General features: G+C 40.2%; 1 protein-coding gene and 1 long non-coding RNA gene across 15 annotated transcripts in view; one reads left to right on the forward strand and one right to left on the reverse strand.

Moving 5' to 3' along the window:
- DST (dystonin) overlaps positions 1 to 20,437 on the forward strand; it is a 306,444-nt gene that overhangs the window by 218,905 nt on the left and 67,102 nt on the right. For all 14 annotated transcript variants that reach the window (XM_079970248.1, XM_079970257.1, XM_079970258.1 and 11 more), the window contains 3 exons: positions 335 to 1,809; positions 17,832 to 17,993; positions 18,912 to 19,082. In XM_079970248.1, coding sequence (XP_079826374.1) covers positions 335 to 1,809; positions 17,832 to 17,993; positions 18,912 to 19,082 — 1,808 coding nt within the window. The remainder of the gene's footprint in view (positions 1 to 334; positions 1,810 to 17,831; positions 17,994 to 18,911; positions 19,083 to 20,437) is intronic.
- Positions 8,247 to 12,484, reverse strand: LOC307212962. Its single transcript, XR_013837297.1, has 3 exons — positions 11,798 to 12,484; positions 9,261 to 9,387; positions 8,247 to 8,831 (listed from the first exon to the last, which is right to left on the reverse strand). It is a non-coding gene; the product is annotated as an uncharacterized lncRNA (long non-coding RNA).

Raw genomic sequence — 20,437 nt, forward strand, 5'->3', positions numbered from 1 at the left:
GGCACTAGTGATCATACTATCCTGGTTACCTGATTAGTTCCCCACCCTCAAGAATCCCTTGTTGTCAAGGGATGATTATTATTATCAAGGGGTTATAATTTAGGCTGCAATACTATTATTTTCCAAGCTGGTGGTCTTCAATAAACTCACCAGCTAACAAGCTCCAATGAAGAATAATGTTTAATAAAACATCTCAAATTGCAAAAGGATGCATTTTCCTATAACATAATGTTTCTCCTTGATTGAAATAACATCAACCAAAATCCTAGTTAGAAGCCACTCAAAGACACGGATTTTAAGAACTTCTGTTTGTTTGTTTATTTGTCTTCTGCAGGCAATCACATTGAGCAACTTCAGTCAACTTATGTTAGTTCTCATCAGTTCCAGCAAATGTCTAAGGACTTTCAGGCCTGGTTGGACAAAAAGAAGGAAGAACAGAATCAGCCTTGTCCCATCTCTACCAAGCTGGAGTCTCTGTGGACATTAATTGATGATCAGAAAGAGTTCAAGGCTGCCTTGTCTGACCAGACTGGTTCTTATGAAAAAATCATCACAGAAGGCGAAAGTTTACTCCAAAAGACTCAGGGAGCAGAGAAGGCTGAGCTGCAGGCCCAGCTGAACTTGCTCAGAGGTAACTGGGATGAAATGAACAAACAAGTTAAAGAAAGGCAAGATAAATTAAATGATTGTTTGGAAAAAGCCCTTAGATACAGAGAGCATGTAGAAAACCTACAACCCTGGATAGCGAAATGCCAAAGCAATACCTCTCAAATAGAAATGAGCATAGATCCTGTTCGGCTAGAGAATTCCATCGCTCAGGTGAAGAGCTGGCAGAAGGACCTAGATAAACACCAAGGGTTGGTGGAGCTATTAAGTAATGCAGCTGAGACATTACTCAGTGCCTGTCAGACAGACAAAGACATTATTGAAGAGGAGAAGACACTGCTGATCCAGAACATGGATATAGTCACAGAACAACTGCATGCTAAGAGAGATGGTCTGGAAAAGATGTCTCAGAGACTGAAAGAGTTTCAAGAGTCATCAAAGGACGTTGAAGAGCAGCTGAAGAATGCCAGAGAACAGCTGGAAACACACGATTCTCTCAAACCCCAGACTTACAGTAACAAACACTTGACGATTATGCAGGCTCAGCAGAAAACACTCCAGGCCTTGAAGGCTCAAGTGGACCTTACAAAAAAGCTGGCCCAAGAACTGGTGGCAGATGCTACAGATTCATCAGGTGTCTCTGACCTCTTGTTGCAGGCAGAAACATTAGAAGAAGAATTCAGCACCATCAGTCAGCAGGTTGAAGATAAATGTTCATTCCTGGAGACTAAACTCCAGGGAATTGGCCATTTCCAAAACAGCATCCGAGAGATGTTTTCTCAGTTTGCAGAGTTCGACGATGAATTGGACAGCATGGATTCTGTGGGTAGGGATCTTGTCACACTGCAGTCACAGCGAAAGGATATAAAAACTTTCCTGAAAAAGTTGGAGGAACTCATAACCAGTAATGAAAATGCAAATAATACCTGCAAAATGATGCTAGCAAATGAAGCTGAAGCGTCTCCAGATCTTGCAGGTATAAAAAGGGACTTGGAGGCTTTAAATAAGCAGTGCAACAAGTTGCTAGACAGAGCAAAAGCCAGAGATGAACAGATTGAAGGGACTATTAGCCGCGTTGAAGAGTTCTACAGTAAACTAAAGGGGTTTTCTAAACTGCTTGGGGAAGTTGAAGAGCATGAAGAGTCCCAGGGTTCTGTTGGAATGGAAATTGAGACGATAAATCAGCAGCTGAACGTATTTAAGGTAAGAAGGACCTTTCTGAGTTTTTAGAATTCTGTATTGTAAAATGAAAACTAACTGTAAGAATATTGTGACGCGAGCTCCTTAGTAGTCTAGACCCCCAAGGAAAAGTGATTGGGCTGGCCCTCCTTTTTCAGCTTATAGGTCATGTGTTGTAAGCCAGTCAGTTTCTTAAGAATTGCGTTCAAAGTCATTTTTCATGTTTCCCAACAGAGGGTGCTTTTTGCCTATTTTAAGACGAGTGAGATCTAACATAACCCAATGCATTCCCATCTTGAGATCTAAAGCTTTATTAATAAGCAAGTTTTGTTTGTTTGTTTATGAATTCAAATGCTTCCTCTAATTTCAACGGATAAACATAATTGCTGCAAAATAGTTACATCATAACATTTTTATTTGCCTTGTAATGAATAAGACTTAAGTTGTCCAACAGGAAGTGATATCACATGCTCCTTTGGTTTGGGGGTCCTTGGAATTTACAAGTAATTTGAGGGTTGTGGTCTGAAGTTGTATGAAGTGTTCTCAGCTCAGTGTTCTCATGAAGCAATTTAGAAACTGAGAAGATGGTCTTCTCTTTGGTCAAAAGTTATTAGAGAAGCATTCTTAAGTTGTTTTAAAACAGAGTGTCCTGCATTTTGCTTTGAAGATCTCCAGCAAAGCTGAGCTTCTTGGGTTTTCCTCTCCTCTCCTCTCACACTGCTGACATGATTAATGGTAATTTTAAAACTGGCTGGGTGCAAATACACTAAATTGTGGTTCCATTCAAGCACACAGAAGGGTTGTCAACTGCAGCTTTTGTTATTCAGAACAAACTTTCCCAAACTTGGATCTCCAGCTATTGTTAAACTACAAATCCTATCATCCCTGACCACCAATCCTGCTAGCTAGAGATGATGGGAATTTTAGTCCAGCAACAGCTAGAGACCCAAGTTTGGGAAACACTGCCCTAGAGCTTAACTAACACAGTTCAATTTACTTTAAAAGTTGGGATTCTTTAAGAATCTTTATATTTCCTTTGCTTCCCATTGTTACTATACTGCCCGGCTGAGGGGGCTCAGTGCTTCTGTGGCAGGAGAGTCTTCTCATGAACAGATTGCTGAATGATGGGATAGAATGAGGGCAGGAGCAGCCCTGAACTTTCCCCACCTCCACACCCATTCAGAATATAGCCATAATCTTTCCCAGAGAGCAAGACAAAGCACAATGAACACAGCCTCCAGCATCCCACGCCCCAGAGGCATTGCACAGGCATGCAGGAAGAAATAGATCCTGCTCTGAGTAGTGTGTTTATATCAAACAATTCCAAATAAAAGACAATGGGGAGAGGAACTGAAGAAGCTGCAATTCAACTGTCTTCTCTGACAGCTGGTGCTTATATATGTATTAGCGGCAGATATTTATTTCATTTACTATGTGCACCATATGAAGAGCCAGCCCTCCTGTGACAGAGTGAAGGTGAGGTCAAGCAGAGTCCTGGGCGAGGTCCAAAAAGGCTGAGATTAGCTTTCATTCCTGGGGGTTGTCCCAAGAGTCATGACCTGGGATCATGCCAGGCATTATGCAGTCAAGAGGTTTCATCCAAACCTGGTTCCCAGGATCAAGAAAAGTACTGATCAATCAGTCAGGGCAAAACAAAGAGGTGTGGAGGTGAGCTAAGGCAAGGGCAACAGGCCACTGGCTGTGCATTTGTTCTGCTGAAGCATAGTTCTGGTTTCTGTCTTGTAACCCCGGCCCTCATCCAAGAAAGCTGTCTGGCAGAATTTATTTTAATATCCAGTGTGCCTAAGATAAACTCAGTGGCTGAAAGCAAAAAAACAACCCTGCCTTGGGCACTAGGTGTTAACTTCCATGCCATAATGAACTTTCATTTCCTAAGATGGCACAGAAGGGAAGCACAACACTAGGTCCTCTTGCCTGCTCAGCACCAGAATCAGTAGAATAAAGGCATATAAAGGCCTGAGCAAATGAGACATCATTTACCTGGCATACAAAAAATAACAGAAGGAGCCCTTCTGAGCCAAAGATAGGGCTCCCCTGATGAAAAAGCCCTCTTTCAGGTTATCAGACAATAGGACCTGAAGAGATATAACAGTGGGCAGTGGAAGAAACCACTTTTTAAGGTACACTTGCTTCCAAGATGGGTTTTTTAAACTTGAAAGTCATAAAAAGTACTTAAAGGATTGCTTTTTCCCTATGTATTTCCTTCAGTGTGACCAAGCAACGTCAGAGGTCTTGCTTTGCATCTCCCCAACAGCAGATATGCAGTGGGTGAGAACAATGAACAGGGCAATATCAGTTACGGCACCAGTGCTCTGGACTGCCCTCCCCAGGAAAGCATGTCTGGACCCACCATTGCGTACATTTCACAAGCTCTTTAAGAGCTCTTTTGCAAACCCTTTGATGGCTCTTAGCAGATCTCTCTGCTACTGTGATGATAGTGGTTGTGCTACTACCATTTGTTTTTCTGTATTGTTTTACTGGCTCTTCTTTTCTTTTATGGCTTTCCTTGCCATATAACAATGCAAGGTATCCCCCAGATAAATATGGGATGAACAGACGTTTGAGAATTTCCCCTGTCTTTCTCCACCACATCCTTGAAAGGGGATCAATGATATCCCTGAGGAGCTGTAGTCTATGCAATCTACTGGCCTGTTCAGGCTTTCTTTTTGTAATTTGCAGTAAGAATTGGAACAATTATGTTACCTCTTTGGGTAAAGTTTGTAATTATTACTTCATTTTATAATGTATATGGAACTGTTAGAACAAGAGACAAAAAATAAAAGATGAAAAACAAAACTATAAAATAGGAATGTAGAATGAGTTAAAATAACAAAGTAAAGACTTTCAACTTTACCAGATCATCTATAGTTGTAGATTTGCCAGGCATGTGACAAAGGTTGTCTTGAAAAGTATGGTATATGTCATAAAGCAATGCCAAATCATATCAAAAGTGTAATATTTGGGCTGTTTTCTATTGAGTTGCAATTACTATTCATGCTGTCAAGATCATATATAAGACTAAACAAAAAAAATTCCTTCCAGTAGCACCTTAAAGACCAACTAAGTTAGTTCTTGGTATGAGCTTACGTGTGCATGCACACGAAAGCTCATACCAAGAACTAACTTAGTTGGTCTTTAAGGTGCTACTGGAAGGAATTTTTTTTGTTTTGACTATGGCAGACCAACACGGCTACCTATCTGTAACTGTATATATAAGACTAGTTCTTTTGACAATATATATTTACATTGGTATCATCAAAAATATTCAGTAACATTAATTTTGGACAACAAACAATATTTTCTTTAGTGATATTTATCATTTCTCTCAAAATTAAATTAAATTTTGCACCAACTGACATTCCCGCTATAAATGATAATATGTGCCAAGTTTATTGCAAACCCTCTAACAGTCAGGTGATATAGAATAAAATATTTTTGACATTTGCAAAGGCTTGCAACACCATCTGTGTAACATTTTTAAGTTTTCCCTAAGGAAACCAGAAACAGATTTTTAGGGTCATGATGCCCAGCTTTTATTCCAGTCCTTGGGAATAATTTGTGTGCCAATATCCAGTTCCCATATCTTGTTAAGAGGTGGCATAGATCCATAAGTTACATTGAGCAACGTAGAGTACAGTTTAGAAACTAATCCTTTCTCCCCTCTACGCATTGTGCTTCATAATTTTTCAGATGGTGTTAAGGGTCTTAGAGCTTGTGTTTTTACATGTTCTTTTAAAAATAAAACACTGAATTTAATTAAAATAAATCCAGTTTGTGTTAAGTTAAGCCTTCTTTCTCTCTGACAGTTTTCACAATTTTTTCTTAATATCGCAAGTAAACGCTGCACTTTTTGGGTTTAGACTGCAACAAGCTCTTTCTGTGTCTGATTGTGTTTTGGAAACTTCTGACTTGGAGAACTGGTGTTTCAATACGTGCGTGTGTATTGGGATAAAGTTAAAGGTAAAGGGACCCCTGACAATTAGGTCCAGTTGTGGCCGACTCTGGGGTTGCGGCGCTCATCTCACTTTATTGGCCGAGGGAGCCGGCGTACAGCTTCCGGGACATGTGGCCAGCATGACTAAGCCGCTTCTGGCGAACCAGAGCAGCGCACGGAAACACCGTTTACCTTCCCACCGGAGTGTTACCTATTTATCTACTTGCATTTTTGACGTGCTTTCGAACTACGAAGTTGGCAGGAGCAGGGACCGAGCAATGGGAGCTCACCCCGCCGCGGGGATTCGAACCGCCGACCTTCTGATCGGCAAGTCCTAGGCTCTGTGGTTTAACCCACAGTGCCACCCGCATCCCTTGTATTGGGGTACTGTATATTTATTTATTATTTATTACATTGTATATCCCCCCTTGCCTCCAAAGAGATCAAGGCAGCATAAAGCTCCCCCCCTCTCCATTACCCTCACAACAGTCCTGTAGGCTAGCCTGAGAATTGGTGACTAGCCCAAGGTCACCCAGTGAGCTTCATGACCAAGTGGAGATTTGAACCTTGTTCTCCCATGGCCTAGCATGACACTCTGATTTATTTGTTTATTTATGAAAACACTCAGCATGTTCATTCCATGTACATTTTATCTAGAACATCTTTGGGTTGTATTCATTTAGTCATGCTTAGAGTAGACCCACTGGAAACGAACGGGACTTAAATCAGTTCTAAAGCCCTGTTGATTTCAATGGATCTACTCGTAAGCACGACTAAGTCTGGATCCAATTTGCTTGGCAGAATGTGTTCATCACATGCAACAATGCATTTTGGCAACAGTTGCACACAGAGCTTCACAAATCCCTGTTGTTGGACTACAAAGATTAGTCTCTTTCTTTGTCTTTAGCATCCGATTCAGGTTATGTGAGGGCAACTTGAATGGGTTTAATAGCACACTTCTGAAGGTCCTTTCAGAAGGACCTCTCTATTTCTTGAAGATATGCACCTATGTTTGCAAAAAGAAGAAAAACAGAGCTTTGTATTATTATTTCTATGAACCATTCTATGAATGGTTACAATGGGGGGGGGGGGGGGGACCAAGGGCTAAAATGTTTTGATTTGAAAGATAGCTAAATTGATCTTTTAATCTACTCCTTGACGATACCTGATGGGTATTTTTATATGTTTTATTACAAATACTGTGTGTTTTAAATTTTGTTTTCCCTCTGATTATTTGGGGGGGGGGTTATTGGGTTGTTCTTGTGTTTATTTTGATTATGTATTTTGTGTTTTTATATCGTGATTTTATCCTGTGAACCGCCCTGAGACCTGTGGGTATAGGGCGTTTGTTTAATTAATTAATTAATTAATTAATTAATTATATTATTCCTAATAATCTGTATTATCTATTTTTATATATTTAAATGAGTTTTAAACCATGCTTCATTTACAAATAAGAATATGAAAAGTGGTTCACATTATCCACTTTATCCATTAATAAGCCAACAGTCAACCACAAAAGTGTGGGCTTCTTTCAGACAGTGACCTGGTTTTCACGCCACACTAAGACAAACCACGTCTTAGTGCAAGTGTGCAGCTCCCGGAGAGGAGATAATGGTCATCTTGCTGCTCCACAGTTGTTTTGCTGCTGCACCAGACTGAGCTAAGCCATGGTTTGATTTAGCCTGTCATCTTAATTTGGGCTTGTGGCATGTCTCTCTCCAACATAATCATGATCTGTAACCAAGGTGTTTCCTGTGGACGACCACCATTTGAGGCAGAGACCTAGCTTTTTGGTCTCCATTCCTTGTTTTAGCAGTAGTATCCAGTGAGGGGTTGAGGGTATGTGTATTGCTGTTGTCCATAAATGCACCATCTCCTGGGACACGCTATCAGAGGGTCTGTACCTGGTGCTTGGCCAAAGAAGCAGACTGGGGGTGCTGCTGGTCTATCAACTACCCTGTTGCCCAGCAGCATGCTTGATCAAGCTAGTCAAGGTAGTCTCTGGACTACTTCAATATCCATTAGAGGCTGCCCCTGTATTGGCTGAGCTCAAGACTTAAGGCCTTCATTACAACCATGCAGCTCTCTCAAATGGTCATTGGTCCAACACATCATTTAGGAGACACCCTTGATGGTAGTCTTTGCCCCAAATGACCTGAGGGATGGACTGAGGTTGGGTGTGGAAGTGCACTGCATTGTCATGCTCCGATCATTTCCTGGTATAGTTTAGATTGGTAGCAACAATTTCCTGACTGGCAGTTGCCATTAGAAGTTTTGCGGCCAGGTACTATAAGTATGCTGGTGTCACTCAGCCATAACATCTGAATTAGGAGCAGTTGTGCATGCCTTGGAACAGTGCCTGGACCCAGTTTTAGCTTATTGATGTTTTTACTTGTTTTGAATGTTATAAATACTTGTTTTTAGTGATTTTTTTTTACTGTTATTGTTACTGGTTTATTCTTTTTGTAAACCGCTCTGAGGTTTTATTATAATCAGTGGTATATAAATGTTGTGAAATAAACAAACGAATATACATGACGTGCAAAGCAGACCACTAAGTAATAGTAAAGTAATAAAGGTCAAGTGGTAGTCCCAAGCTCATTGGAGGAAGGGAATAGCAAATTGGAATTGCGACTAGTGACTCTACTTTGAAATCATTACCAAGAACAGTGGTCCATAAGCATATATTTTTACAATTAACAGTAGTCAGTCCACTTTTAACGAGTATTGCTTTTGGGTAGCTGAGAAGAAGATTGTCTGCTTGTAGTTCTTATATCTTATCTATCAGTATTTACATAGAGAAAAGAGGATTTTGTTTTGTATTCAGAAATCCTACCCAAGAACAAATCTTACAGTGTTTCCAATCAAAGCTCCATTTTCAGTTACTTACAGTAGCTGGCATATTGTATTTCATGGTGTTTCTCTTTCATTCTCTCACTTTCATTCAGTTTTATTGTAGACCTTTGTGCTTTAAAGAAAGTACGCATTGAATGAACGTGGGCAAAGGAAAAATTCAGCAGATGAACTTGCTTTACTTGGGTTACACCATGCCCATTTCCTCACAAAGAGCCAACCAGCTAAGATGATCCTGAAAAACAAAAGCCCTTGTTTAGTTTGTATTTTGCTGAACATTTTAATGAGCTACTTCATGCTAGGGTGGGGTTGTGGGGACGCAGCATTCAATCTCTGCCACGTAATTACAATCCTTGAAATGTCTGCAAAATATTTCAGCCATAAACCTGCCACACTCTTTATTTATTCTTTTATTTATTAAAGCACATGGAATTTATGTCAGTTTCTATCACTGAATGGCTCATTAAATCCCCTCCCCCATTTAGACCATTACTAGATGCGGAAAGGTTCGTTTCAGTATATTTCCAGTGTTCAGATATATGTCAAGAGGTTCCTTCTAATTGCGCTTAATAGGAGCTCTGGGCCCGGATGAATATTCCAGTTGATGAGCTTGAACTAATATTTAAATTGGTTTAGGTCGGTGTCGTAGATGGTGGCCTCTTACCTTGTTGATTGAATCAGTGCAATGTGTTAAGTCTTCCCTGAAGTATGTGGTTTCTTCACAGGCGCCTTCAAAAGTAAAATGATATTTTGTTGCTGCATCAACTTCAATATTTGCATCTGTTTTGCAGCTTAAATATAAAATTAAAAAAGAATAATAATTTATTATCACTACATTAAACAAAAAACTCAACATACATTTGGGGTGGCTACCTGCATACAGACCTTATCCTTTGTCCAGAGCCCTCTGTATATTCTAATGCTCACATGGAGCTCCTTTACAGATGGTCTTCCCCATTCATTTAAATGGAAGGAGTAGCTGCGTGTTCAGGTGCTGCCTTGGACATGTACTGTACAGTGCCTGTTCAACAAATCCATGCTCAGCTGACTATAAATACATTCTGGGTTGGGAGTGACAGACTTCCTTCAAAGGAGGGTCTTAAGGTTCATTGTCATTCCAGTACTGAACCATTTTGCTGCTTGAAGCAGAGCCCAGATAGTGTCTCCTGCCCCCCATCCAGGGCCATTGCTTTGAAAACACTTGCTGCACTTTATTTGGGAATATCCTTTGTGGCACACAATAAGATTTAGTTTGGAGTAGTGAATATGTATGGCAATGGACTGTCAGAAACTTCATTCCTATCTTCGACTATCCCTTCTTATAGTGCTGCCTTCCCAAGGGAGTGGATCCTTTTCTGCTGTAGTTTTTGTATATGGTTTGTTGTGACTGCATCTTGTGGTATGAAACATTGTCTTTGTAGTGGGACATGATGGTTGTTAACAACGTGGGCATTTTTATATGTAGATATGCTGATATACATATGGCAAATAAATTAACAGTCCACCAGCTTTTAGAAATGAGCTGCTCTCCTTGCTCTGTATTATTTTTACTCTCTTCAGTGCTTTAGCTATTTATTTTATTAAAAATATAATATGCCTTCCATCTAAAGAGATCCAGAAACAAATAAGTAAAACCACTCATGCTATTACCTCAATAGAGTGCGGTTTTTAGGAGTACTGGGTGAAATTTTTGAAAAGTTGCAGCACTTCTTTGCATGTTAGGATTTGCAGTTGTCTGAGAGCCAGGAAGTGTAAAAAAATATCAAGCAAATCCCTTTTCATTGGATTAACTGGATTGTGAATGAAGAATGCATTCTGTAGTCATTCAGAGAGACCAATTTGCCGGCTAAATCCCTAATTATAGAATATAATGTACATGTGTTACAAATATAGAGTGAAGGATGCAATCCTATGGAGATTTTTCATGGGGCTTGCTCAGAAGTAAGATCTGGCTGTTAATTAAAATTGATTTATGGTGATAGTAGAAAGTAATTCAATTTGATTGAATTCTTATTATATAGCTGGTTAGTTTAGTTTATAATGCTACATACCATTAAAAGTGACCATCCACTATATTCAGATTCCTGTTAATCTGCATAATTTGTAAGTACTGGATTATTATTTTTGTTATGAAGCAGAAAAAGTGCAGTTTGTCAGTGTTTTAGAAGGGTCCTGGGTAGTCTGGTCCATATTTGTATGGTGTCAGGTTACCCGGTTAAGCAATATGTACTAAATTTTTGACATTTTGAACTAATTAGCACCGGTTTTTCCATTCTGCTTGTGAGCCACCACCCACCCACCCACCCTCTTTTCCTCCAGAATTACAGAGCACAGACTCCGATATGCAGGAGTGCTGCAGACAGGAACTTGCTCCTTTGTGCACCTCCCCCTGAAAAGGCTCAGCCTCGTTCAGAGACAAGACAAACAGTAAAAGTGAAAGATGGCTAAGTAAAGTCATGTGGGGCAGGAAGCGTAAGGGGGAAGAGCTAAGAGGTCAGGCACCTCCTAATGCTTCGGTTGGAATAATACTCAGGGAACGAATGCGATAGGAGCAGATGTTGCCTAAAGAATAGCAAAGGGCGTTTCTTTTAAGCTCACTATTGGGAGGGATGCCTGTCAGACCATAAGAAACCAGGGAGAGCCGGAAAGCTTATCAGCTGCGCTGCGCAGGACATGTGAGCGTTTATTGTTGTGAGCTCTTTTTAATGCCTTCTTCGCTACAGCTGCGCTTCAAGACGGAGATGAAAACAGTGACCACGCTCTTTTAGCCACCGTTTATGAAAAAAAAAAGAAGGTCCTGCTGAATTTAAACAGAATGTGAATCTGTTGTGCCTTTGTGCCGGAGTGGAGGAAGAAACGCTCTAGTTTCCTGCTGTGTTGCCTTAAAACAGGACAACAACTTTCAAGGAATGTGTTCTGCGAGTGAAACTGGGGAAAAAGTTTCTTTTTCTACTAATTCTGTTCCGTTGCTTTTTTGTATTATTATTTCATTGGTCTGGCTCCTCAGAAAACTGTTGTGTTTCCCATGGAACTTCTGAACGCGCCACAGAGAAGCTTTAAGGAAGCAAGGAATAAACTGCCTTTTGAATCGAGGTTATTTATAGCTGCTGCCAAAAAAGGGGGAGAAAGCTTCTTCTATTATTATTATTATTATTATTATTATTATTATTATTATTATTATTATTACAACTCTGGATATACCTTTGTTTTTCCTGAAGCCTTTCTCTGTGCCTTGGTCTCCACAGTCCACAGCTCTTCTGGTTTGTTTTTCTTCAAAAGCGTCCACAACATGGCTTATTTATAAAGGAGATGGAATTCTGCAAGCCATTTAAATGGATTACAGTTAATCTGTCACCTCCTGAATATAGCGTGCTGCCTGCTATAATGCTGATTCATTTTGAAGACTTAATCTGGAGATTTAAGACACACATTTTGACCTAAAAATTGAAATGGAATGCTATGTGGGAAGTTCTGAGTCTTTTGAGCCACTTAAAGATTTTCCTGGGGTTTGGGGGTTTGTACATTTTGTTGGTGTCTTTGTGCATTGAGTTAGTATTTTAAAATATTAAAAGGTGTGGGGTTTTTTTGTTTCCCCTCTCCCCACCCCCTTAAGCTCAAGCACTTTATATTTTAGGGGCAGGGGGAGAAATGTTTTAAATCACAGCCAGGTAAACCTACACAGATGCACTGATTACGACCTTAACCGCCTCATAAATTATTTCCTGTGTTTTAGTATGTAAGCATCTTTCTGCTGAGGGCAAGTTTACTGTACTTTTTAAAAACTGCTTTTCTATTACTTTATTTTAATTTTTACTTTATGTGTGTTACGTGTCTCCAATAAGATAGCCTAGCAGCAGTGCTAGACCTGTTAATTCCTGCAGAAATGGGGAAGCCACTGAGCAGGCCAGACTGTTTACGCCAGAATCCTCCTTGTGTAGGAAAAGGTGATGAAGAAGAAGAGGATATAAATATTGAGGACTGTTATGTTCCCCAGAGGTCAATCTATGACACAGTGCGGCTGAATGAACAGATTGACTCAGGTTCTAAAGGCAGCCTCTCCTCCAGGCATTTCTCAGATCGGACTTTGCCGTATAGTCATAGAACACTGGACCTTAGTACATTGTGCTCCAATGGTGCCCTCTCCTCTTCTAGTGTCTTTGAACTCAGAGGACGGGAAGCCAATAAGCTAGATGAAAAAATGATCTTTGATGCCCTTAAGCTGAACAGTGACATCATTCGAACAGCTGGCTTGCCCAAAGCAAAGTATCACACAGAAAAGAAAGAACATAGGAGATCCTGGAGGATGCTTGTTCCACCAAATTTTGCAGACTATGCAAATAAAAGTGAGTGTTCACTTGCTGGGACTGTTGATGTGTCCGACTTAGCAGCAACAGGCCAGGTCAAATGTGGGACTAGTTCTCTAACTTCCGAAGAAGACGACTCTGGTCTGTGCAGTCCTCCAGCAGAAAGAGAAGAAAAACAAGATGTGCTAGAAGGGGAACAAACTCAATTTAGGAGCATATCTTCCATAGACGATAATCAGTTTGTAGGTAAATTTGGATCATTTTCTCCTACCATTTCTAGTAGTGAACATCAAATTTCATTGCTTACCTCCAGAAGTGCCCCTACCAGTGGACACTGTCGAGTAAAATTGCAGAATGCTTCACATATAGAGCAAGAACCTTTCTGGAACTATGAGGGCAACCAAGGGGAAGGAGATGGACATTGCAGTCCACTGACATATTTGAAAGAAGACCTCTTAGCACATCCCCAATGGCTCCTGGATGGTGAGAGGGAACATGATATCACTTTAGACAAAGAGGAAGTGAGGAACAGCGCTGAAGTTAATGAGCCATTAGACACCCAAGACAGGATGATTGAAAAGGACCTCCTGGATATTGCAACTCAGGATATAGATATTTATGATGATGATGCAGCTTTACATGCTAATGATACGGACTTAGTAAAATATGTGATTTTGCATGAAACTGAGGAAAGTAATATGGCCCATATAAGTGCAATAGAAATGTCCTGTCAGGCTTTAGAGGCTAATAATACCACATGCTGTCAAAAAGCAAATCCAATCAGCGCTGAATTCAGCTTTTGGACTACAGGCATGCAAATAGAACAAACCTTGGATACAGTGTGCAATGGCATGTTGTCTTATAAGGTAATTCCAAACTTAAATGCATTCTTTTCATGCTGCAGGGTGGGTTATTTTTTAATTTTTTTTTTCTTCTGTAATTGCATCACGAATGCTTATGTTTAGATTTTGCTAATCTACCCAAAGAATTCCTTTAGAATCATTTGCCCAACAAGTTATTAGAAGGCAGAAATTGGCGAGATGGTCACTTCAGTAAATTGATTAAGGGCAGTTTGTGACAGGGTTGATTGCTTCCAGCTGTTTGGTTGCATGGCTATTTATTGTCCAGATGGTGCTTGTTACCCTTTATTTGGAATGCGTCCACTAGGCATTGATGTTCAGCACCCCCTCCTCCCCTCCCCTCAAATTATGTTTCAAGCAGCCAATGCCATTCAAGGGCAGATAGGCCTTCCCTATTCAGATTTAACCAGATTTCAGCTGCAGCCATATACTGTATACACTTTCATGGGAGTAAGGCCCATTAAACCCGATGGGCATGCTTCTTCTGAGTTGACACGTATAGGATTGCACCGTTCATCATAAAGGTATACACAACGATGCTCAGATTGCTGCGGTTTCCAAAGTACACAGATTAAAGGCTTGTTGCACGTACTGAAATTATTTCCTTGCATCTTCATGCCAAAAAGTAGTCCTAAAGTTGTAGGGGATTTTTTTACAAGGGATCTTGTAACATTTACTGAGCGGTGAATGAAGTAAGGAAGTAGAAAACAGCTTTGTAATAAGCATGGGGAGCTTGTGAAGTCTTTAATTTAATTTTGTTCTTTTTGTTTTTGGTCACTCTGATCTGGTTGTGTCTTGAGTTATTTTAGGACTTGTTGCTAAGCTGTTCTGGCAAACTCTAGCCTCAAGTCCTACTTTTGTGAGTAGGTATGTGTATCTAAACAACAAATCAAGGGGAACAACTCAGTTTGGATTGCTATGGAATTGTCTTAAAAATATATGAACATCTGAAATAGAAGAGAGTTGGACTGAAGTACTGAATTACTAGTTCCATGGGCCTAAACTGGAGCAGGACTTGTGTTTCTCACACAGCAACCTCAAAAACTTCTTTTGAAAGAGAGGGGAATTTCAAAAGTAGTTTATGGAACCTGGGGTGTGTACATGTGCCTGCCTGTTTGATTGCCAAAGATACTACTGAGCTAACACTTGGGTATGTGTAAATTAGCTTTTGCATCCCAGCCCTTGTTTATTTCTCTTAAGTAAAGAGAACTTGCCCATATTATATATTATTTTGTGGGAAAGGTAAGACCTGTTTGCTACTTGGTTCCTCAGAACTCTGCTTTATAATGCCCCCCCCCCCCTTAACAAATCCCACAATGTCCTGCAAATAGGTAGTGCTATTAAGTGCATCAAAAACAGCATTATACGTGTGTGTGTGTGTGTGTGTGTGTGTTCCTGGTTGCTACTATGTAACACACCACTGTGTCTGAGGATTATTGCATGTAGTCTCAAACGTGTGTGAGCTGTCCATGTTCGGACTTAAGTTCCTTGCTGCCTCTGCGAAACCCCCTTCTCCCAGTTATTTGTGTGGATTCAAGGCCTTGAGGAGAGATGGGTCACACACTGTCCTGTGTGTCAAATGTGCTTGCTGTGTGTTGAAGTGCTGGCTGCTGTTATGACGTAAACTTAGGTGTGAAAATGTGCTGTTTGCAGACTATCCTAGAAAATCTGGGTTTCTTACACTATGTACATAGCAAGTTTCTGCTTTCCTACTAGTGTTGTGCTTGACCATTTTGGTGTACAATTTATGTATCCCAACTTGGGGAGGCTTCTTATCATTTTTGTTTTCAATTATATGAACATAAAAATTACTTAGGGCTGATATTGAGGTACATCAACTATAAACATGCTTTATTTTCAGACTGTTCTAGGAATTTGGGTGTCCTGGGCTACTTGAGTGTCTAGCTTCATAGGTTCTGAGAAATAACTTTAGCCATACTGAGGTACACTTGTAGTAGCCCCATAACATTGCTTGTATTCAGGGAATGATATTACTAGTGGCAGCTGAAATATATATTCAGGATGTGGGCCATATTTGCTAGTAAAGCTATAATAATAAAGCTCAGTACAGTATTGCAGTACAATGGCTTCACAATATTTTGCTGACTATAGTGAAATTGCTGCCAAGGGACAGTGTCTTAGTAGTAGTAGAAGAAGAAGAAAAAGAAGATTTTGGGGGAGGGGAGGGAGTATTTCAAAGGTAAGAAGCTTTAAGACCACAGTTTGTATAGCCTGGGTTCATAACCCACCAACAGCATTTGATGCCTGTGGAATATTTTCTGTCACTAGCCTTTGCAAGTCCTCAAATGAACATCACTTAGGTTGGTGGGTTGAGTTAACCTGCATTATGATATCATTGTGTGAAGCATGCTTGAATTTCTTGCCAATGAAGACCACCTGGGAAATAAAGGGACATGGTCCCCACTGTTTTTCAGTATCTTCTAAAACAATATAACCATTACTAGTCTTATCTAGAAGGTGAATGCTGGTGTAGTTCCTTAGTCACATGATCAGCTCATTCTCCCAGGCCATTCCTGAGGTCCAGGCTCACCATACTATAGTGACCCCCAAATCGCTGGATAGCGCTTGCATTTCTCCACTGTGCAGTTAGGACTGGGGCAGGTCCCTTCCTGCATGTGCCCAGCATCTCACTGCTCACTTGGTCTGTAGGAGCCACGTTGTCCAACACCAGCTCCTCCTATTAGAACTAAGAGCACTGCATCATCCTTAAATGGCTATCCAAATCATTATGCACCACAGAAACATATGCTGAGCATATTCAGACGATTGACTAATTTCCTCACCAAACTTTAAGCATTTCCCTTGTTCACCGTTACTACTCATACTTTCAAACTCTACTATATAGACTCTGGGCACTGTGTATTTGGTCTTTCAGAAAGGGTTTGACAAAGTACTTCACAACAGACTCCTTAGTAAGCTTAATCGTGGAATAAAAGGAGAGGTCCTCCTACTGTTCTGCAATTAATTAAGGAACAGGAAGCAGACAGTAGGAATAAATGGGCAGTTCTCCCAATTAAGGGATCAGCATTGGGACATGGACTTTTAAACTTGATTATAAATTATAAAAGTGAGCAGTATCGTAGCTGAGGTTGCTGATGGTACCAAGTTGTTCAGGGTGGTTAGAACAAAAAGATTGCAAGGAAATCCAAAGTGATCTATCCAAATTGGCTGAATCATGCTAGTACCCAGGACCATTGTATGAAGCTAAATGTTGGAAGATTCAGGACAGTACTGAAGAAAGAACTTCTTCATGCAGTGAATAGTTTTAACTGTGGCAAAGAAGTAGTGGTGACCATTACTGTGATTGTCTTCAAAAAAGAATTAGACAAATTCACTGAAGATAGAGCTGTCAATGGCTGCTAGCTATGATGGCTATGCTCTCTGTTGGAAGAAGTATGCTTCTGTACGCCAGAGTCACAAGTCCTTTTTGCACTCAAGTCCTGCTTTCAAGCTTCCCACAGGCATCTGGTTGGCCACTGTGAGAACAAGATGTTGGTCTAGATGGGCATTTGGCATGATCCATCAGGGCTCTTATGTTTTTATGGGCTACTTGTGTCTGCTGGCCATACGCAAAGGATAACTGTTTGCACAGAGTCGCATAGCCCCAAGAAGAATGGGCTATTGTGAACAGATATCTGAACAATTACTACCCACAATATGTCATCCTCTTTAGTTTGACATAGGTGTCCACAACGTGTACCTTTTGCTTTAAATATTGTTTGAGCATCTATATTAGGAAGATTCAGTATGGGGCACTCTTCCTTTTAAATACAGTGCTTGTTTTTTTTTATGTAATAGCAGTTTCTTAACTCCTGTTTGGGTTAATGTGTATATAATTTACTCTGAGTTGTTTTGTGTTTACAACATTAAGAGCAATTTTACATGTACACTCTGTAGCTAAATACTGTCTTTCAACACTATGTTCATGACATGCTGTGTGATTTTACTACTGATATCTGCTCTGGTCGTTACTTATGCTCAGCATGTTTCAGACTTAATAATCTAAATGTGCCTTTGCCTTTCTTTCTTTCTTTTCCTTTTGATCTGAAGGTATTCGAGAAGGAAAAGATTGAGCCACTACAGGTTAAGCAACAGGAGGTAAATTGGTTGGGTCAAGGCCTTATTCAGAGTGCTGCTAAAAATGCTAGTACTGATAACCTTGAGCGTGATCTTGAGGATGTTAACACAAGATGGAAAACTCTCAACAAAAAGGTATGTTAGTTGTATTTGCACTGTTGTTTACCTTTTTAGTTTGCTGTTGTTTTTGTTTTGCTCTTATTTCTGATTTTCACTACAAAGTAGTACTATACATTATTGTAGTAGACTGCATAATAAAATGCACAAAATCCCCAGTCCAGAACTCCATGTGTGCTCTGGTGCTTATGTAGAGCTCCTACAGAAGCAGACTACCCTTTGTCACATGGGTACCCTGTCATTTTAATGTCCATGGAAAGAAACCTGTAGAAAGTCAAAAGCCTAAAGGAAATAGAGGATTGCAAAACATAATTCATGGTGCTTTCTGTGTCATGCTGATTGAAGCAAAATGCCTACTCAACTGTCTTCAGCCCTGTTTAGGGAAGTTTTTAATAACTGATGTTTTAATGTATTTTTAATCTTTCGTTGGAAGCTGCCCAGAGTGGCTGGGGAAACCCAACCAGATGGGCGGGGTATAAATAAAAAATTATATTATATCATATCATATCATATCATATCATATCATATCATATCATATCATACTATACTATACTATACTATACTATACTATACTATACTATTAATGTCCAAATAAAGATGCATGCATTCAAGAGGCACATGAAGTACTTAGGCTTCCCTGGGGATTATCCGTAGGCAGGTCTACCTCACACTTTGTTCACCTATGACCTACTGCTACAAAATGTTGTATTGTTCATACCTGTATTAAGACAATTTTAATTATTTGCCGAAGTGCACAGAATGTCACTCAAGTCAGTGAAGAGCTTCATAGTTTAGGAGTTGCTAGCCTTAAATTGTTCTTATTTTCCCTAGGGGTTGTTTGATTGACTGGAGAGATGGAAAGAGGTATTGTGGGAAGAGGATAATATTTACAATGTTTTGTTTTGTTTTGTTTTGTTTTTTTGTTTTGTTTGTTAGGTTGCTCAAAGAGCAGCCCAGTTGCAAGAGGCACTGCTCCACTGTGGGAGGTTTCAAGATGCTGTCGAATCTATCCTTAGTTGGCTTATTGACACAGAAGACCTTGTGGCTAATCAGAAGCCTCCATCTGCTGAGTTCAAAGTAGTGAAGGCCCAAATACAGGAACAGAAAGTGAGTGGAAGTTATTTATCTATCTTTAGATTAATTATATTTTCTCTGTCACCTGCTCAGTGGGGTATTTTAAACTGTTTTTAAAGCTGTGTGTTAATGTTGTAACCCACCCGGGGCCTTAGGATGAATAGTGGGCAATTAATAACAGTAATAACATGTGACGGCCTGGATAACAGTGTGGCTGAGTGTGTATTAGACATGCGCTATAAGAGGTGCAGTTGCAAAAGAACCTGAAAAAAATACCTTTCCATAGTCTCTGTCATCCCATCACTTAGGATGGTTGTCATGGATGCTTCTGTGGGGGATGTGTTTGGCTTTTTTCAGGGGAAGGGCAAATTTTCTCAACCCAATCTGTGAAATTCTCTTTAAAGATTTGCCCTTTGATACTTTCATTTTGGAATTCTCCACTCATTTTAACAGAGGCATCCAGACTGTAGCATATTAGTGGGACAGGATCTGTTAGTCCTGCCTTTTACTTGTATGGCTCGGATTCAGTGGTAGACAGCGGGTTTTCCTGGGGGAAAGTGGCTAGGCAAGCGGAAGTGTGGGATGAGCCCTAAATTGCTTTGGTTCATTCAATGAGAAAAGTGACCAAGAAATATAACAAATAGTTGGTATGTAAATTTATATCCAGCTCTTCTTTCATCATGGAACTCAATGGCGTTCCCAGGTAGCCTCCCATCCAGGCATTGATTGCATCCTTTGCCCGGGGAAATGTGGTTTTCTTCACTTCTTTGGGAAATGTGGGGAGCTGGTGCAGACTGGGAGGGACAGATGCCATGTATAGCACAAACAATCATTTCATTGGACCAGTTTTCTCTATATATTGCAAGGAAAACTCTGGAATATCTGTGCTGGTTCTTGGCATCATTTCATGCACGTGTACATTTCACTGGATGCACATCAAAAACAATTATTTCAAGGATCAAAAGCAATCTGATGTTTGAAAAGACATCACTGATATTGTGAAAAGGGGCAGGGGGAAGAACATTGTAGAGCTACTCCCTTAAGTTGAAATAAAGTTCAAAATTTTGTCAGGGCTTCAATCCTCCTTCATCATTTTGACAACCCTCCACCCCACCCCTTCTCAGCTAATCTCTTTTTCCCATATATGCCATTCAGTGTGGATTTATACGAGTTGCCTATACATATGGGTTAGCAAGGAATGAAATCTGTGCCTGGTGTCAGCTTCTGCTCCACCCCTTACTTCCTGACTTCCGTCTCTAGAGTTTTGTAGAATCTGTTTTGATTTAGGGTAACATCTTGGTGTGCCTGTATCTTCAGTTAATAATGTCAAACACCCCTGCTTCAGATTGTTCAACAATTGTTTGTAACACAGTTGCTGATGAATTGTT

Source organism: Podarcis cretensis, assembly GCF_951804945.1.
Source record: "Podarcis cretensis genome assembly, chromosome: 3".
Classification (NCBI taxonomy): domain Eukaryota; kingdom Metazoa; phylum Chordata; class Lepidosauria; order Squamata; family Lacertidae; genus Podarcis; species Podarcis cretensis.